The sequence below is a fragment of the Mytilus californianus genome, unplaced genomic scaffold (genome assembly GCF_021869535.1).
Source record: "Mytilus californianus isolate M0D057914Y unplaced genomic scaffold, xbMytCali1.0.p SCAF_6, whole genome shotgun sequence".
Classification (NCBI taxonomy): domain Eukaryota; kingdom Metazoa; phylum Mollusca; class Bivalvia; order Mytilida; family Mytilidae; genus Mytilus; species Mytilus californianus.
This window is the reverse complement of record NW_026262712.1, coordinates 58,584,339-58,603,647: the sequence shown is the minus strand read 5'-3', so window position 1 is coordinate 58,603,647 and position 19,309 is coordinate 58,584,339. Positions and strand designations below refer to the sequence as shown.

The 19,309-nt window shown below is 31.7% G+C and overlaps 1 protein-coding gene across 4 annotated transcripts; it reads left to right on the top strand.

Moving 5' to 3' along the window:
- The first annotated feature begins 5,304 nt into the window (after positions 1 to 5,304).
- Positions 5,305 to 15,506, top strand: LOC127704418 (short-chain collagen C4-like). Of its 4 annotated transcripts, none has more exons than XM_052208453.1 (6): positions 5,330 to 5,369; positions 11,848 to 11,912; positions 12,228 to 12,410; positions 12,970 to 13,032; positions 14,214 to 14,447; positions 15,244 to 15,506. In XM_052208453.1, exons 3-6 carry the CDS (start codon positions 12,236 to 12,238, stop codon positions 15,480 to 15,482), a joined length of 711 nt encoding a protein of 236 aa, XP_052064413.1. In that variant the 5' UTR covers positions 5,330 to 5,369; positions 11,848 to 11,912; positions 12,228 to 12,235; the 3' UTR covers positions 15,483 to 15,506. The 4 variants fall into 4 exon arrangements, with proteins under 4 accessions (XP_052064412.1, XP_052064413.1, XP_052064415.1 ...); XM_052208454.1 differs by having other exon boundaries at positions 5,337 to 5,373; XM_052208452.1 differs by lacking the exon at positions 11,848 to 11,912 and having other exon boundaries at positions 5,305 to 5,369.
- Positions 15,507 to 19,309: the final 3,803 nt, after the last annotated feature.

The following is a 19,309-nucleotide window of genomic DNA, read 5'->3' as shown; positions in this document are numbered from 1 at the left end:
ACATTACCTAAATTCCTCTAGAAAGGAAGAATGTTCTCAAGAAGGAAAAGCGTCTACATCGGGGATGGTTTGACACTTTATTTAGTGTATCATTGACTATTCAGTATAAAATAAATCTTGCAATTCAACTGCAGATCCATTTCTGTTTGAAAATTAAACATATTAAACAATCAAACAATCGAAGATCTTCCATCAACACCGATTTCTCTAAAAACTAAAACCTGAAGATATGATGTAAGACAACACGTGACTTAGGACAGGTAAATGAATATGTCGCTTCTTCTAACTCTTATTCTGGTCAGCCCGCAGTCTCGAACTTTATAACATCAGTCTGTATATATCAAAGACGTCAAACTAACAATCAAAATAGAAAAACATAGATGCAGAAATCCACGAATGTATGTCTCTTCATCATGTTCATGCTTGAGCAAATGTATCCTGTATTTCAAAATAAAAATCAATTAGAAACAATTTAATGTTAATCATATCAGCGTAATATAACTAATTTCTCATAAGTTTATAGTTTTATGTGTAATTAATAATACTTTTTGCAATTTAACACACATAACTTGTACTGTTCATTCAGGTGAGACATATCTACGTTGGGAACGGAAAGGATGCCCAAAAGGAGTAGATAATGTCTATACCAAAAGAAAATTTATATTCCTGAAACGATTTAGGATTGATCCCTTAATGTCTATGTCTATTTCTCTGTCCTGCCATCGGGAAACTTGGTCTACGCAAGGTATCAAGATTGCTAACCATGATTTGTATCAAAACTCAGGGACAATGAAGTTAATGTAAGACCACAATATGTAATTACGTCACAATTTTCTGTCAAGAGGTGTCAGGCAAAATCTGGTTATGATCTGATTCAAAAAAATATCAGTGACACTGAAATCAAGTGAACGAAAAATGCAGGAAAACTAATGCTTGAGACAAATCTTGGTCTTTAATATCCCATCGTCTCGACATACACTTAAGGTTAGAATAATAAAAATTAAGTTTACATTTCTTAATGATAGAAGAAGATCTTTTTATGGAAGTAATGTTTCTTTGATATGCAAAAAATTAAAAAGTGATATTTTGAGAATTCGAAAAAAAAAAGTTTATTGTGGCTTAATTTAAATATTCAGAAACATCTTTTTTTAATATAATTAAAATGCAGATCCTGTGTCTAAGCTTTACTTTCTGTTCTGGAACCCATTGGTTTTGTTGGATTAATACACGCCATTATAAATTCGAAGGCTTGAATTTCATTTGCTGATGTAATTATTACCAGAACAGAAAGTAAAACGGAATTTTGTCAGATCCTTGTAGGCAAAGATTAGACAAAGGATCTGCATTTTAATCAAATTGCATCCTTTTGAATATAAAGCGCCTGATAGATGTACTCAGCTACATGACAATTATGTATATGAAATTGCTATATGCAAACGTCAAATTCTTTTCAATGTGAATGGCCGTGACTTGAAAGAAGGGCTGGCAATTTAGACTATACCACAGGAAAAAGAAAAAGAAAATAAGCTGGATAGAGGCACATATTATGCAAAGAACTTGCCACCTCAAAGAATTGCTGCAATCTATCTTTAATATTCTGTGATGGTAGCACTCTCAACACTAGACACCAGATCTCGCTGCCTATTTTTTTTTATCCCTGTCAACCAAATGGATGGTTATCACTGCCGGATTGGAGAGCTCCAGGTGGTTGTGGGTTCTAAATCATGACATGCAGAAACCAATCTTGTTAATAGTTACACAACCTAGAGACATTAAAAAGTCAATACACATCTCAACAATTAAAGTATGTCTATACAATATGTCAAGCTATAAATTATTAGTCAAGGCTTGAACATCTTGGTGAATACAATTTTATTACTAGTTTGCCGTCCATGCTGATAGTCTTATGATTCTGTTTTACTGCACTGAATAAGCACGTTGTTTTGAACAATCTGTTTCATAATGTAAAAGGCATATATTTCTGTATTCCAGGACAGGTTGGTGGTAACCAGTATTTGAACAAAGAGGGCCGTGTCAACAATTTATGCCTACCAAATGATTCAGAAAACGGAGAACCCCTCTCAGGTGATAATTATCAGTTATTTGGAGCCGAATATGAGAATACAGGAGGAAATAAACCATCAGCAATGAGAGATATGCACAAAAAAGAGGTATCATGTGCTGTATGCCATCAAAGAAAGAGGTTTGTTCTTCTGATGATATCAGGTATTATGATTTTCATTATTTATTTTACAGTTGTTGAAACATGACTGTTTTGTCAGTGAATATCCATTATCATATAGTATATTTTTATTTTCTATCTATTTTGTAATTGCTATGTAAATGTATTATTAATGTGTTCTTCTCCAGTTTGTTTAGGTAGTCTTAGGTTTTGTTTTATTTCAGAAGGATCAGTGTATATTGCCTTCGATGTATGGCAAATTCTCGTAAGATAAAACTAACAAACGACAAAAAAAATTACACCAAATAAGAGGAAAAAACATAAAAAAAAACGAACTAAAAGAAATTAAACAAGAGGACAACCAAATATGAATATAAAACATGAATATTTGAAATTGAATTGATGAGTTCCCGACCCTGTCCTAACCTTTAACAATTGTGTTACAGAAAAGAATAAAGACGTTAGACAAATGTGATTGTGTTATTGTGCTATGGTCATTTTTTTTTGTATTCTTGTCCTTCATTTTTGCTTATGTGCTTTGTCTATATTCCACTTAATTGTTCTTTGTTGACAAATTTGTTTGTTTTTATAGTTATTAAGATTATAACACAATGTTGACTGCCGTACCCAAATTGTTGACTTTTTTACCTATTATATCTGTTTGTTTTGTTCACACATTGTTGTCAATACGTTTCCGTTATATTCTATCTGTATATTGGCCCAAAAGCAGTTTTCATTTTCGGCGCAAATGAAATACAACCATATGGCGCAAAAGAAATAATACTTTTTTCCACGATTTGACGCAAATGCAATGCACCCGGAAATAGAACTTTGTATACATATATAAGACGGAATATTAATTTTAATTAGTTTTTTTTTTAATTTAAAAACGGTGTAGCAGATTTAGCACTTTGTTTTTATCATTTTTATGATTTTTCATTATGATTTTCTTTCACAGTTCTTCATTTTTTTTATATTAAAAAGATTTTCATTATATGTATGTATTTGTTTTTTATTTATTTTTCTATGGAAACCTTTATGAGGTGAAAATCAGATTTAAAAGTTAGAAAACTTAGAGGAGAGGTATTCGACGTATCAGCGGGAATATTATGTCCAACCTCAGACACAGTTTCCGCTCAACAGCTCTGACAATTATTCATTCTTTCATATGAACTGTACCGATGCGGATTGCTATATTTTTGTGAGTATACCCTTGCCAAAGTTTTTAGTTGTAAATAGTAATCGCTATGTTCTTCCGTCCGTCTCTAGATGTGCCCTATCAGCACAACGCCTTATCAACGACCAGACGGATATTGATAAAACTATACACAGTTGTAGAGCACTGTCGCTATTGATGTGCATGAAGGCGTATTATCCCGATCCTACAAGTTAAACTGGATATAATCGAGGAGTTAATATTATACATCAATATACTATTTCAAACTAGTTTTTACAGTAAGATCTTATGGTTTGCTGATATGAATCAGATTAGGAAGAGGATTGAGCGTTCACAATCATGTTTAATATCGCCACTATCATTATGCGCGTATCTCAAGCCAGTGGTCTGTAATATAGTGTTTATTGTTGGATGCTATCCTTTGTTTTTTGTTTATTTTTTTTTTTAGCATTGACCCAGTTCGAGGCCGTTTGGTCTTTATGTTGAATTGTTTCAGATTATCACGCCACGTCCTTTTACAGCTAGTAACATGGTATGGGTTTTGAGCATGTAGTTTTAAACTCCTCGTCCTTTTATTTCTTGTAGATAGTTAGCTCATTGACCACCATACCAACTCTCCTTATTTTTGTATTGATAGTAGAAATTGATGAGTTCACTACGCTTTGAAAATTAGTGTTAAATAGAAGCAAAAGATACCAAAGGGACACTGAAACACATAAATCGGAACATTCAACCTCATTAGTCGAAAATAAACTGACAACGCCACGGCTACAAAGAAAAATACCAACAGACAAACAACAGTACCCAAAATACAACATAGAAAACTAATGACTGAGCAACACGAACCCCACCAAAAACTGGGGGTGATCTCAGCTGCTCCGGAAGGGTAAGCAGATCCTGCTTCACATGTGGCAACCGCCATGTTGCTCATATCAGAACAAACCCGGTAATATTCTTCTTGCCAGGATAAATATTGTTCTGCTTATCAGAATAACAATCAAGATTGAGTTCCTTGAACAGAAATACAAAAACAATTTACTCCTATTTTCACAGTGTCATACACATATTAAAAAGTTGCATAAATAAAATGTATTTTGTATTGGCATTATGAAAATCTGAAAATCAAATGCCAATATGCATGACCCTGTTTCCAAATAGGAAAGCTACAGTTTATATTATTCACAAGTATTTTGTAAAATCAGATTAAATAGTTAATATAAAAATAAGGAGATGTGGTATGATTGCCAATGAGACAACAATCAACCCAAGTTCAAATTAAGTGGATGTAAGTAATTATAGGCAACCATACGGCCTTCTACAATGAGAAAAGCCCATACCGTATGATCGGCTACAAAAGGCCCCGACATGAAAATATGAAACAATTCAATTGAGAAAAGTTAAAACAGGTCAAAGTAAGCATTATTTTTTTTTATATAAACACATTCATGTTGGGCTAGATAAGGAAGGCGAAAGATACCAAAGGGACATTCAAACTAAATCACAATAGATTTTATTTTGTGGAATAAAAAAAAGAAATTTCTGACGCGCATTATCGCTGATGAAATGTGTTCTTATATTCAAAGCTATAAAGATACTACATTCAAATCTCATATTCTTGGGATTTGTTTTTTAAATGATAAAATAAACGAACTAATAGTAATAATAAAACAAATGAACAACCAAACATACAAACAAACAAAAAACATAAACCAAAGACAAAAAAGTCTGCTGTCCAATTTGCTAATTTTTATCTCTTTTTTGTGGAATTGTCGGTGTGTACACGTATGGAACGATTTGTCAACTGTCCCCTGGTATTTAAGAGGCACTGCGGTTTCAAATACAACCTTTAGAATACATGTATGTGTAAGCATATACCAAATCAATAAACCATACATGCAATCCTCTAATTAACTTTTAACAACAGATGTACAATGTATGACTGGGCTATACAAGTTAGAACAAATTCGTATACAGACAGTATGTATTTGGGACAAAACAAAGAAGTAAAAAGTATGTATGTGTATTTTTTTATAATGAAAAAACGAAAGGAATCATTTTGTATCTAACATTTGTATTTAATAGAATAGCGATTCTAGCTGTTCTATATTTAAAATAGATTTCAAATTAGATTTTTTGGTTAATTTCAAACATGTGTTCATCTTTTAGCTCTGTTAGCTACATGTGCAACACAACAGCTGTCACTAGTAGAGTAGGACCTGCTTACCCTGCAGTAGTACCTGATTCAAACCTGAATATTGTGTTTGTTGCTTACTCTTGAGATTTCGGTGTAGGGTTTTGTGGATTGTTGTTTGTCTTTTTGTCGTTTTTCATTTTGACCATGGTGTTTCCTGTTTTAACGTTTATGTTTTTTATTGCCCACTTTGTATTTTCTACCTTTAATTTACATGCAAAGTTCAGTTGAAAAAATACGACGGTATTATTCATGACATTCAAGTAAATAAACCTACCTCTAATTTTCTTTTCTAACTTTTACATTTGTCATTTCGGGGTTTTCCTTATTATTGATGGCCGTATATATAGTTGCATAGTTATTACATCTACGTCATTTGGTCTCTGGTGGAGAGTTTTCTATAGGCAATAATATCACATCTTCTTATTTTTATATTGAGTTGTTTAGTTGTGTGTCATTCAAGTTTACGTCATACTTTTTTTCTGTAATAATTTATAATTATTGATATATAAAATGAAACATACAAAAAACAGTTATATTTTTTTAATGATGGACAATCCTCCTAGGTTTTGTTATTTTTTCATTATGATAAATATTTTAGGTGATTCAAAGCATATCAAACAATTGCAGTAAGAGTTGTTCTTTGTTTTTATCTTTTCTGGATGTCTTGGTCATTACAAAAATAAAAGATCCGACAACGAAATCTGTCACATATTGCATATTTCTTTCTTTGGTATGTTTTAACCACATTTATTTCAATTGTAATCACACATACGTATTAAGTATTTTTCATATCGGTACGTTTTCGCTATATAAACATATGAAATCGAAATTACAGATAAACGGATTAAACTGGCGCTAAAATATCAGCAAGTAGTTTTAACTTTTTGGATTAAATGTCCTTCGCTCCCAATATGTAATGTTTCTGTATTTCTCAATTTTGAATTAATTCACCTTCATATAATATTTTTAATCGAAAAATATGACATAAGATTGATTGATTCCGATTTGTAGTACACCCACTATTTACATGATTGTATTATAAAATACACATGTTCTACATTCAATCTGTAAAAAAACATTTTTTCCGAGAACCCCAAAAAAACATCATTAAGTTAACATCAATGACCTCAAGGCTTCTTGCAAGTTTCCGGCTTACAAATAGAACAAAAACAACCGACGAGTTTTATGTGTGGGATGTTTACGTGCATCTGGCGTACTAAATCATAAGCCTGGTACCTTTTGATAGCTATTATTTGTGTGTGTCTCTGTCCTGTATGTTCTCCCATTTATTTGTATTGTAGTCCTGTCATGTAATCTTGTCATTTTAATGTTATATTTAACATTGCCATAAAAGCGGGAGGTTTGGCTACCCACAAAACCACCTTCGACCCACCATTTTTTTCTTAAAATGTCCTGTACCAAGTCAGGAAAATGGCCATTGTTATATAATAGTTCGTTTCTGTGTGTGTTGCATTTTAGTGTTGTGTTTCTGTTGTGTCGTTGTTCTCCTATTATATTTGATGTGTTCCCCTCAGTTTTAGTTTGTAACCCGGATATGTTTTTTTCTCAATCGATTTATGAATTTCGAATAGCGGTATACTACTGTTGTCTTTATCTAAAAACTCAGCGTTTGAAATCGGGAGTTTAAATATGATACCTTTTGTTCACAGAATGCCGCGCTCTCTTTTCTTATACATGTAAGAACCCATGCATCCTCTTTTGGAATGGTCCAAAGGTAGCCTGTTGGAAGGGTTGTTGCTAGAGTATCAAACAACCCTATAATTCCAGCGGCAGTCCAAACGCGCCATTCAGGCCGGGCGACCGTGCTTTCCCTATTGACTTATGGATAAATTGTTTTATAAACTGTTCTCGTCCTGAAAATACCTGAAATATTTGCCACTAGACCATAAACCACAATCAATTAATGAAATTTAGACGGAAGAAAGAAATACATACTTGATATAAATAAGGACATGTTGTATTATTGTGAAAGAAATATCCGCCAATAGACAATGTACGAGGATGTGAACAAACAACTACGTATACATAATGGAATGTGACCTATTACTTCGCTTACATGTTGAGCAAACTTTAATGTGAATATTACTTTTTGCGTTACATGCAGTTAATTTTTGGGTCTTCTTCGCGGTCCATGTTTAAATACTGCCGATTTCTTTGAAATGTCAGAGACTATTTGGATTTTAACAACTGAACCTTCAAGTGTCAGGTTTAAATTACAGGATAAAATCAATATATGTATATTGTCGGAAATATAAAATGTATTTGTACTCGATACGAAACAGGCGAAAATAAGTCGACGAGCCTCGCCTTCCGTCCTGTATCTACAGCTCGTAACAATTAATTTATTTTTTCCAACATTTTTTATATAGATATAGTGTATATGGGTAGACCTATTTTATGAAATAAGTCAAGTTAACACTCTATTGACAAATTAAATGTTGTCTTCATTTTATCAAGTACACTATTCATGAATTTGTGTGATTTATTTTTCGAGATATTTTACATTGAATTAAAAGGTATCACTTCTAGCGAATCAAACTATTTGTATTCTCTTATAATTTATATATCATCACCATTATCAGTAAAGAGGTAGGGCCAATTTCCCCTGAAATTTTTTCACAGAAGGGCCAATTTCAAAAAGTGCTGAAAGAATAAAATTTACGATAAAAACATGAAAAAAAAAGTTTTTTGGTCAATATCTCGATTTTTATGTATTATGTTATGTCTTGAAAATAGTTAATTTAACCTCCGAAAAAGGATGAAAGTCAAATATGCGGAATTTACCGTGTTTTTAGGTTGGAAAAACAGGGAATCCCCCTAGAAGGACACTTCAAACCAAAACAAGTTAGGTTTTTTTGTAATTTATACAACTTTTCCCCTCAAATATGAAATTGGTTTAGTGTGTCCTTAATACCTAAAAAACAACTTTTTTAATAAAAAGTGGAACATCACTAAATTTTACCTATATAGCTGCTTAATATCGACTATGTTTTCAAGAGTCGCCGTGGCTCCATTGGTAACGTTTAAAACTGTAAATAATGGATTTTTTTAAGATGGGGTTCAAATCTCACGCTAATTTTTCTCATTTTTTGTGTTTAAATATTAAAATATTATGTTTCTATCATATTTTTCGGATTTTTGTTTAATTCAAAGAGTCACACTGAAGTAGGTGCTTGTACATAACCAATCACACGAGATTTGATTATATAGCAATGAAGCCCAAATGTTGTGTGTGTATATACACATAACGAAAAAAGGCCATAGCAACAAAAATATTTTTTCTAAATCTTGAACAAGAAGTTTTAGAAAATGGTATGATATGTAACAAATGCAGACTAATTTTATCGCCAATCCACCAACTGTGTAGATACTAGTACTGGCATTATTACATTGTATCACCGTTCACAGGCACTTATCTCCAAAAAAAAATTCCTATATACCTTAATATAACATTAAGGTATATTAGGGGGGGGGGGATTCTGAGACAAGTGCTTGTGCACCGTCCCTTCACCGGAACCTAAGTCATCAAAAAATGAAACAACACCACAGAAAAAAATCAATTACACTACCAATCTTGACTGTAGGTAAAACATCAAGAAAGTGTTGAATCTGTATCACAACATAGGGTCGATCCATTTGGTACAATGTCATGCAGAAACGACCAGATTACATGTATTATTTACGCAAGACGTTCTGGTACCAACTGGTGTAAGCTGTTGTCCGGTTCATATAGACGGTTAACCTTAAAAGCTGGAACAGTGTATAGATATAGATACATCCAGATTGAGGAAAACAACATCCCAGTTAAATGCGTCCAATATTTTTTGGCTTCTTGGCGTTAAAACGGAGACAGATAATTAGATTATTAAATGTTTCTTGTATTTATATTTATCCCCCTTATTTTAGGCGCCACTTAGGGGCATTCAGTGTTTTGGTCTGTGCGTCCGTTCGTTCGTTTGTCCGTCCGTCCGGCCATTCGTTCGTCCGTCTGTTCGTTCGTCCGTCTCTCCCGTTTCAGGTTAAAGTTCTTGGTCAAGGTAGTTTTTGATGACGTGGAAGTCCAACCAACTTAAACTTAGTACACATGATCCCTATGATATGATCTTTTTCATGTTAATGCTAAATACAGTTTTTATCCCAATTTCATTGTTCACTGAACATAGAAAATGATAGTACGAGTGGGCATCCGTGTACTATGGACACATTCTTGTTTACTATTTTGTTAGTTTTAAGTTAAACAAAGCTGTGAAATACATGTACGCTACAAATCACCTACCAACATTAAGACGCTAACTGAAGCACCATGTTTTTTTAATACAAAACTAATTTTGAATATCTATTCGTTGATAATTCATATTTTAATGCTCCTCAGGGGAATTTACAAACAAAATCAATATTGGTTTTGATAAACAAAAAAATCAATAGTCTTTGCCTTGATTATTGTAGGAATACCTGTTCAAAGTCTGAAAATAGATGATGTGACGTGTTTTCATATACTATAATTAGTATCTATCGGGCTATTTAAAAACATGATTTTCCTAGCTAGGCAAATGAAAAAAACTCACGGGAAAATGGCCCTACCTCTTTGAAATTTGTTTGAATTCTGCCACTTGAAAAAATCGGAACATTAGTTGTTTTTGTATTTATCTTAAATTCCATTTGTCACAGTATTCCTTTCCTATAACTGGGTCGATACCTCTGCTGGACGACTGCCAGTCCCAAAAGATATCATAAGTCATGTACTCTATGCCTCGGTACTGACATGATTTAAAATATAGTCTTAAATTTCTGTGGACAGATTTACAAGTTTTTTAAAAACCCAAGGTTCCAACTCATTGAAGCAGAGCTGTCCTTTGATGTTTTCGGCTATTCTGTTTATGTACGTGATACATTTTATTATATTATGGTGTCACATATTAATTGTACATAATACAGTAACATAATAAAAAGCATACATTAAAACAATCAATACCCAGTCATTGGGTTGACTTTTGAAATAAAGATTTTATACACATTTATATTAGCATAAAAATTATCCTATATTTCATATATTTTTTAATAATATAAAAAGAAATGAAATTGTCACTTACACAAATACACATTCAAGTCACACATTAAATTGTTGTACTTAAAACTATAAAATTGGTGTTTCAAACTAAAAATAACTTTCGTCTCAAAAAATTACTTTGGCTTAAAATAGATTTAATTGCATAACAATCTTAATTTTAACAGTTACTAATTTCTGATCATCATGTAAGTGAGCAAAATTTTCGATATAATTTGAACATTCAGAAATTTAAACCCATCTCAGATCATCATAAAGAGATCAATTTGAAAAATTTGAAAAACCAGGCCCGTAATCTCATTTTTTCTTTTTATTTTCTGAAAGCACATGATAAAAGCTATCTTCGCACGTTTTATTTCAAAATCCTATCGTTTAACATGTTTAAGTTTCTTTCTTTTACCAAAATATGTGTTTTTCAATGTATAATCTATACAAAATCTAGCACATTTGCACAACTTATAGCTTAAAAAAAAAGATTCTTGACCCATACTTTTAATTCCAAAGCTTGATGAACACTGCAGTTTGGCAAAGAGAAAGAAAGTTCTATCGTTTTTAATCAAGACCCCAATCTACCTTAACACCGATATTTTATACACATTTATACTATAATAGGTTGATTTAGCCAGAAGTTACCCATGAATATATGAACAGTTTGTCTGCATTTAATTTTTCAGGTCTCGCAAAATACACTTGACGACTTCCTAAATTGCACGTATCGACATTTTGTATCATAAGAACTTTCAAATTGATAACTCATTACTTAATTATTTTATATTTTTCATTGGCAACTTGATTTCAAAATTAAGCCGAACTATGTGTTTCTTTGTTTCTGTGAAGCAAAATTATATTTGATATATTTACATATAGGGTTATTTAAGATCTTACACTGCAGCTGTTGGATTTTAATGATGTTTTGCAGGAATAATGAAACAAATGCAAAGAATTAAAATATTGACATAATATTTAATGAAAAGAAAAAAATACACGAACGAAACACAATAATAGAACCATAACTGTTTTGCAATAAACAAATATTACATTAATTCTTTAGAACTTTGTCGTCCTGAATGTGAATAAACTAATGGTCACTGGACGCAACGCAATCAACAATCAATTATTCAGTCTTTAAATCTTTGTTTCGAACTGCTTATATTGCTTAACTTAAATTGGGTACGCATTAAAACAGTGCCATATTTGTATTTTTAAAGGAATATATGGACATCGTCTTGATTTGTTTGTAAACGTTTTGAACTTGTTTATACGAGAGTGCAAGGTACGCATAAAACAATATATTTTAAACATAATTATAAATAATATAACAGAATTGTACTTATTCCGTAATCAAATAGGAATACTTTTGTGTTTTAATGAAAGATCAAACAATTATCTTCACTGCAGTTGCGTTGTACATTTAAATATGTATATTTAGTCAAGCGTTGTATCCAAATATCACCTGTTTGATTCTTTGGCCGTCCTTATTTTCCAAAATGCATCTGAGAACCACACTGAAGTTAAAATAATTCTCAAAAGTTGTAAAACATATCTATAGGGATTAATTAAGATATTTAATGTGTAAAGTTTATTGTAGTAGCAAACATGCTGTTATACTTGGCATTTATCACAGCAACATTAACGGTGCTTGTCCAGTGTCACGATTGTAAAGATTATGACCTATCCGCATCTGACCAGTCTTTGGTAGATATGATGAAACATTACCTCCATACCTCTAGAAAAGAGGAATGCCCTCCTGGAGGAAAATCATCTACATCGGGTATGCATAAAGTTTAGTGTATTATCGACAATTCAGTCTAAAACATCTCTTAAATCTACTGCAGGTCTTGTTTGTTATAAGGCCGTACGTTAAGAAATGTAAAATTCTATAATAATTGTGACAAATTAAACAGTAACAATTAACAATCTTCCCTCAACATTAAATATTCCATATTCATAAACGATGATTCTGGTTTTTGAAAGTCATATATATTACTCATTTTTACTCTTTAATATCGATCGGTCTGCATTTGATTTTCTTACATTTGTACATCGGTATGGCAGATAACTCAAATAATATAGTATAACGACTGGATTATTCGGGTTGGAGACGCCCAATTTCTTTTTAAATATACTAACAGAAATACACCAATTAAGTCTCTTCAAGCTTTACCAAGTCTATTCCTAATTTCCATATTAAGATAATTAAAATAATTTGAAAACAATCTAATTTAAATCACACAAGCGTAATATAATTAATTTCACATAAGTATATCAAGTTCGATTATTAATGCATTTTGAAATTCAACATACGAGACTATTATTTTTAATTCACATAGGTGTGACATATGTACGCTGGGGAAAGAAAGGATGCCCAAATGGAGTAGACATGATCTATACAGGTAACCAAAAGAAAATGTTTTTATCTTAAATGATAAAGGAGAATCTCCTTCAAGATCTAGTTTTCTGTCCTGTCATTATGAAACGTCGACATTTAAACTTTATTATAAACTTATATAAATATCAAACAAAATCAATAAAAGGAAACAAGTATTAATACAAAACAAGAATAAATACAGTATGAAATTGATATCAGAAAAAATTAAAAAAAAAACCAGTTCACGTTCACTAATTTTTCTGAAATCTGAATATTTCTTCGTCTTTAGTTCTATTTACAATCCGACATTTTGTTCTGAAACTTGCAAGCATGGAACATACTAGAATGATTTTGAAATCAGTGGAATATGAAGGAACACGACAATCTTCATTTTGTGTTCGTTTCATGTATGCTATTCTTTCATGATTTGATGATTGCTTCGGTTGTTAAGGAGGCATTTTCTTTTCAGTTGAATGCAGTATGGAGATCTGACGTCAGGGGGACCTGCGTTAACCCCAGTTTTTGGTGGGGTTCGTGTTGCTCAATCTTTACTTTTCTGTATTGTGATTTGTAGGCTGTCTTTCGTCGTTTGACTCTTTGCCATGGGCTCGACTGTTTTCACATCGACTTATTGTTTTTGTTTTTGATTGCCACTATATTATCTACTCCCTTTTATTTTCTGATTTTGTGCGATTTAGTGATTTTAGAAATGACGTCCAATCAATTTGATTTAAAAAATAAAAGAAACTATTTTCGCATTGTTTTTAAATCATAGTAATTGTATATGCCATCTGTTAGCGGTTTTTATCTAGTATAATGGCTTATCAATGTTGAACATTTTTATAAGGAAATTTTTGCACGAGAACAGAAGCATTGTTGTATTTGTTGCTGGACGTTTAGAAACCAGCACTTAATCATGTTAAAAAATAACACCACCAAGAGACGTTGATCTAGAAGTCAACAAAGGTCTTCAACAATTATAGACAAATATCTATACAATATGTCGCTCTACATTATAAAAGAAAGTCTGACCATCTTGGTGCATACACTGTATGTCGTTCGACGTCCATTGCGAAAAATTCATGCTTAGCCTAATGAGTTTGCATTACTGTTAAGTGTACCAATTTCTTACGTTTTGTTTTTGGTTTTTTTTAACAAAAAGTACCAGTTTCATAATGAGAAAATGCATATGTGTCTGTATTCCAGGACAAGTTGGTGGTAATTATTATTCAAACAAAGGAGGATGTGTCAACTATTTATGCTTACCAAATGACCCAGAAAACGGAGATGCTCTCTCAAGTGATAATGGCCAGTTATATGGTACCGAATATGAGACTGCAGGGTCACATAAACCATCAGGAATGAAAGATATGCGCCAAAAGGAGGTACCATGTGCTGTATGCCACCAAAGAAAAAGATCAGTTCTCCTGATGATACCAGGTATTATAATTTGTATTATTCATTTTGTATTACAGTTGGTGAAAAATTATGATTTCGTCTTTTAATTATTTAATTCCATAGATTAAATTTCTATTTTCTATCTATTTTGTTTTTGCAATGTATTATTTTTGTTTATTCTTCTGTTCGTTCAGAAGTCTTAATCTGATTTATGTTTTTTGTTTTATTTTAAGAAGTTCAGCGTATACTTCCTTCAAAAATTGGCAAATAGTCGTAAGGTTAAGGTTTTAAATTCAATATAAATATATACACGAACGTTGCGGATAAAACATTCTAAAACAATCGAAAAAAAAGAAAAGAAAGCGGGATTACAACGACTATCAATATAAGGCATTGCACTTACACATTGCAAAGGTGATTGATGAGATTGAACAAGACTGTCCATACGTTCATAACCCTTCCCTAATCTTTAACAATTGTGTTAGAGAAAGAAATAAAGACAAAAAAAAAGGTCAAAAACTTTAAAACATCGAATTGGACTAACTCAAAAGATCCTTAGACATCAATTCAATGAAAAAACTTGTCAACATGGTCAATGAGTGGTTCCAGTAACACACAGATAGTTAGAACTCAAAGTTCAGCAGGTAAATATATGATGGTTACTATGGTTAAGTAACCATCATATAAAAAATGGTGAAAATGGTGAAAAATGGTGAAAAATGAAAAAAATTGACCCTCACATGTGTATATTTTATTCGCAGAAAAGTGTTTAAAAAATCAGCTGAAGAAATAGATGAGTGTACATAACATAAAGCAAAAATGATGTTTCTAATTACAGCCAGAAAAACATGCTACAAGGGCTGGACATCCGAATACAGTGGCTATCTTCTGACAGATCATAAGACTTACAGCAGTAAGGAATATTTATGTGTAGACAAAAATGCCGAACCTCTCGACAATAAAACTGGAAATGAAGATGGGGCTTTACTTTATGGAATCAGTGCCAAATGTGGCAGTTTGAGGTGTCCTCCATACAAAGATGCAACAGATGTTCGATGCGTTGTTTGTACGAAATAGTTAATTAAAGCAATATTAAAGCTACTACATGCTTCATTTTTAATCAATCCTGTCTACATTTTCTAATTGTTTTGGCGCCAAATATCACCAATTGGTCGAATTGAGTGTATAATGCATGAAATTTGCTACAACAAGGAACGAAAGGTTATATCCCTGTTGGATATATTTATCACTCATATTAACGGTGTCTCCCGGGATTTTTAATCTTTGGCTTTCGAAAGGCTTTTATGTTTGATCCTTATGCAATGTGTTGACATGTATGTTCATTTGACTTGAAAGTCGAATGTTAAATTTTTCAAATCTTTCAGCACTCAGTCACCTTATGAAACATTATCAAATAATACAAACAAAATAAATTGATCCCTCCTATTCAGAATATTAGGAATTTTGACGATAACGAGTTAAGAAGTATTCAACGCATGCTTTTGTTTGAGACAACAATCATGGGTCTGCTAGGGAACAAAACAATTTGAAGCAAAATATAAAGAAAATTTAAGAACACTAACACCAAAAAGGACCTTAATAGAACTATCTGTATCAGCTAAGGCCGACTTTGCCTGATTAAGCCTCCTTTTTTTTTCAAGACAGTGATCGAATTAGGGAACTGAAAATTTACTAATCAAAATGCACCATTTCAATCAGAAGTAAAAAAAAACACTAATCAACATTTACAGCGACCTAGTTGTAGCAATATAATATTTTTACATCGATTCCACCGTGCATGATACGTATGTCTTCAATAACCTGTTAAGTTAGATAGATGTTTACAATTGATAATTGCGAGTCGAAATCCACAGCTGAGACATTGAAATAAGTGATTATCTAAAAAATATGAATTTCATTATTAATTTACTAGGTGTCCTACGTGTAGGTACATTAACAAATTTCATAGAATTGCTACCAATAAATATATGATAATTGTTGTCGCAAATATTGGTTTTAAATGCATCGCAAAATGATACATTTGTTTTAAATTCTAGGGCCCAAATAATAGTTTTTATAACTCTTCTCTTGCTACTTGCTTCTCTTTTAATCAATCCTGTCTACATTTTCTAATTGTTTTGGCGCCAAATATCACCAATTGGTCGAATTGAGTGTATAATGCATGAAGTTTGCTACAACAAGGAACGAAAGGTTATATCCCTGCTGGATATATTTATCACTCATATTAACGGTGTCTCCCGGGATTTTTAATCTTTGGCTTTCGAAAGGCTTTTATGTTTGATCCTTATGCAATGTGTTGACATGTATGTTCATTTGACTTGAAAGTCGAATGTTAAACTTTTCAAATCTTTCAGCACTCAGTCACCTTATGAAACATTATCAAATAATACAAACAAAATAAATTGATCCCTCCTATTCAGAATATTAGGAATTTTGACGATAACGAGTTAAGAAGTATTCAACGCATGCTTTTGTTTGAGACAACAATCATGGGTCTGCTAGGGAACAAAACAATTTGAAGCAAAATATAAAGAAAATTTTAGAACACTAACACCAAAAAGGACCTTAATAGAACTATCTGTATCAGCTAAGGCCGACTTTGCCTGATTAAGCCTCCTTTTTTTTCAAGACAATGATCGAATTAGGGAACTGAAAATTTACTAATCAAAATGCACCATTTCAATCAGTAGTAAAAAAAACACTTATCAACATTTACAGCGACCTAGTTGTAGCAATATGATATTTTTACATCGATTCCACCGTGCATGATACGTATGTCTTCAATAACCTTTAAAGTTAGATAGATGTTTACAATTGATAATTGCGAGTCGAAAATCTACAGTTGAGACATTGAAATAAGTGATTATCTAAAAAATATGAATTTCATTATTAATTTACTAGGTGTCCTACGTGTAGGTACATTAACAAATTTCATAGAAGTGCTACCAATAAATATATGATAATTGTTGTCGCAAATATTGGTTTTAAATGCATCGCAAAATGATACATTTGTTTTAAATTCTAGGGCCCAAATAATAGTTTTTATAACTCTTCTCTTGCTACTTGCTTCTCTTGCTATTGATTGGAAATATTCACATCACCTGAAAAAAGTAAAATATCAAAAATATCGAACTCCAGGTAAATTCAAATCAGTAAAAGTCTGAAATGGCCTATATCTGTACTCGACTGTACTGATTTTTGCTCGACCAGTCTGAATTGGTCTGAATTTTACTCGACATTACTCGACTGCACTGATTTGTACTTGACCCTTATCTTTGCCATTGAAAATAGTGTGAACTATTACTCGACCAGTCTGAAACAGTCTTAACCCATTCTCGACCAGTACTCGACCAATACTTGACCAGTTCTCGACGTATTATTTCAGTCTTAACCATACTCGACCACAGGTCTGAACAATACTCGACCATTCTGAACCATGCTTGACCAAATAACCTCTACTTTTTTTTAAATCTAACTGTTAAAATAATTTTCTTTTTAACTGACATGACAACAGCCACAATAAAATAAAGATACATATAAAAACAGACTTTTACATCCTTTCATGCTTCCCAGATTTATCAAATCGAGATAGTTAAATTATCTTATATAATAATTCAATAATATTAATTTTAAAGTTTTAGAGTCTTGTTAAAAAAAGATTTTCTTTTACCTGAAAACCACACCTATACTGAGGGTAATAAAACCTTATTAAGGTGCTTCTTGTTTGGCATGTGTGTGTGTTTTGTTTTTTTTTTAAACTTAATTTTCCTAAATTCCTAATAAAAACTATATAGGTTTCATGGTTACATACAATAGTAATATAATTATCTTTTTAATGAGGTAACAACAGCCAATAAAATCACTGAAATTTTTTAACCTTATATCAGAAATATATCTATTCTTATTATAATTTGGGATATATTATATATAATATATATCAAAATGGGATAAAAAATTAAAGAAATGAATAAAATTGTTCTTCTGATTAGTGATAAAGTATAAAGTAATACCTCCTGCTTGGGGCAATCTCATTAAAAAGATCATACCTGGTCAGAGAGTTATAAATTCTAAATAACATCCATTCAAAATTGCAACATCCTGTAAAACTTAAATCGCAAGGCCTATTGAATTCACTAGATAATTTATACACGAGTTTAAGAAAAATAGGGCTTTCTTTTTACCTGTAAAACACACATGTACTAAGGTAATTAAACCTTATATAAGCGTTTCTTGTATGCCATGTCTTTAATTTTGAGAAAACTTATTCAAATTTAATTAAAATTCATTTTTACTGCAACTTTGGAACACATTTCCCTTTTTAAAAGGTTATCAAGGATTGCTATGGAAGTTTTATTATCATGATTATATTAAATTCTTGGTTTTACAAAACAAAGATGTCATTTTTTAAATTTATTAAGTTGCTTTTATACTATTTTATATATATTCTAATAGGACAAAAAATGTTCAATGCATCAGTTTTGAGATTCTTTGATCGCCTTGTTTTATTTTTATTTTAAAGGTGATATATATGTATGTATATAAGTGTTGATGAATATGGTGTTGAAGTTAAATTATGTTTATTCTGAAATTTTGGTTTCAATGCTATATTGAATACATTTTTAATTTCAAATTGTTGTTCAAATTTCTAGCCAGGGTTTTTAACAACTTTTTAACTGTTGTTAAAAACAGTTCCTAAATTGATAAAATACAATAGATAGATACAAAAAATAGGTCTGGGTTGGTTAAGACTTGGTCGAGTATGGTTCAGACTAGGTCGAGTATGGTTCAGACTAGGTCGAGCATGGTTCAGACAAGGTCGAGCATGCTTCAGACTAGGTCGAGAATGGTTAAGACTATGTCGAGTATGGTTCAGATGCGTATAA

Excerpts from the sequence above, each read along its gene's own strand:
- LOC127704418 (XM_052208452.1), top strand. The coding sequence starts at position 5,339 with ATGTATTTGGGACAAAACAAAGAAGTAAAAA. Across the intron at positions 12,411-12,969 it reads AGGAAAATCATCTACATCGG|GTGTGACATATGTACGCTGG; the intron begins GTATGCATAAAG and ends TAATTCACATAG. Across the intron at positions 14,448-15,243 it reads AGTTCTCCTGATGATACCAG|CCAGAAAAACATGCTACAAG; the intron begins GTATTATAATTT and ends TTCTAATTACAG.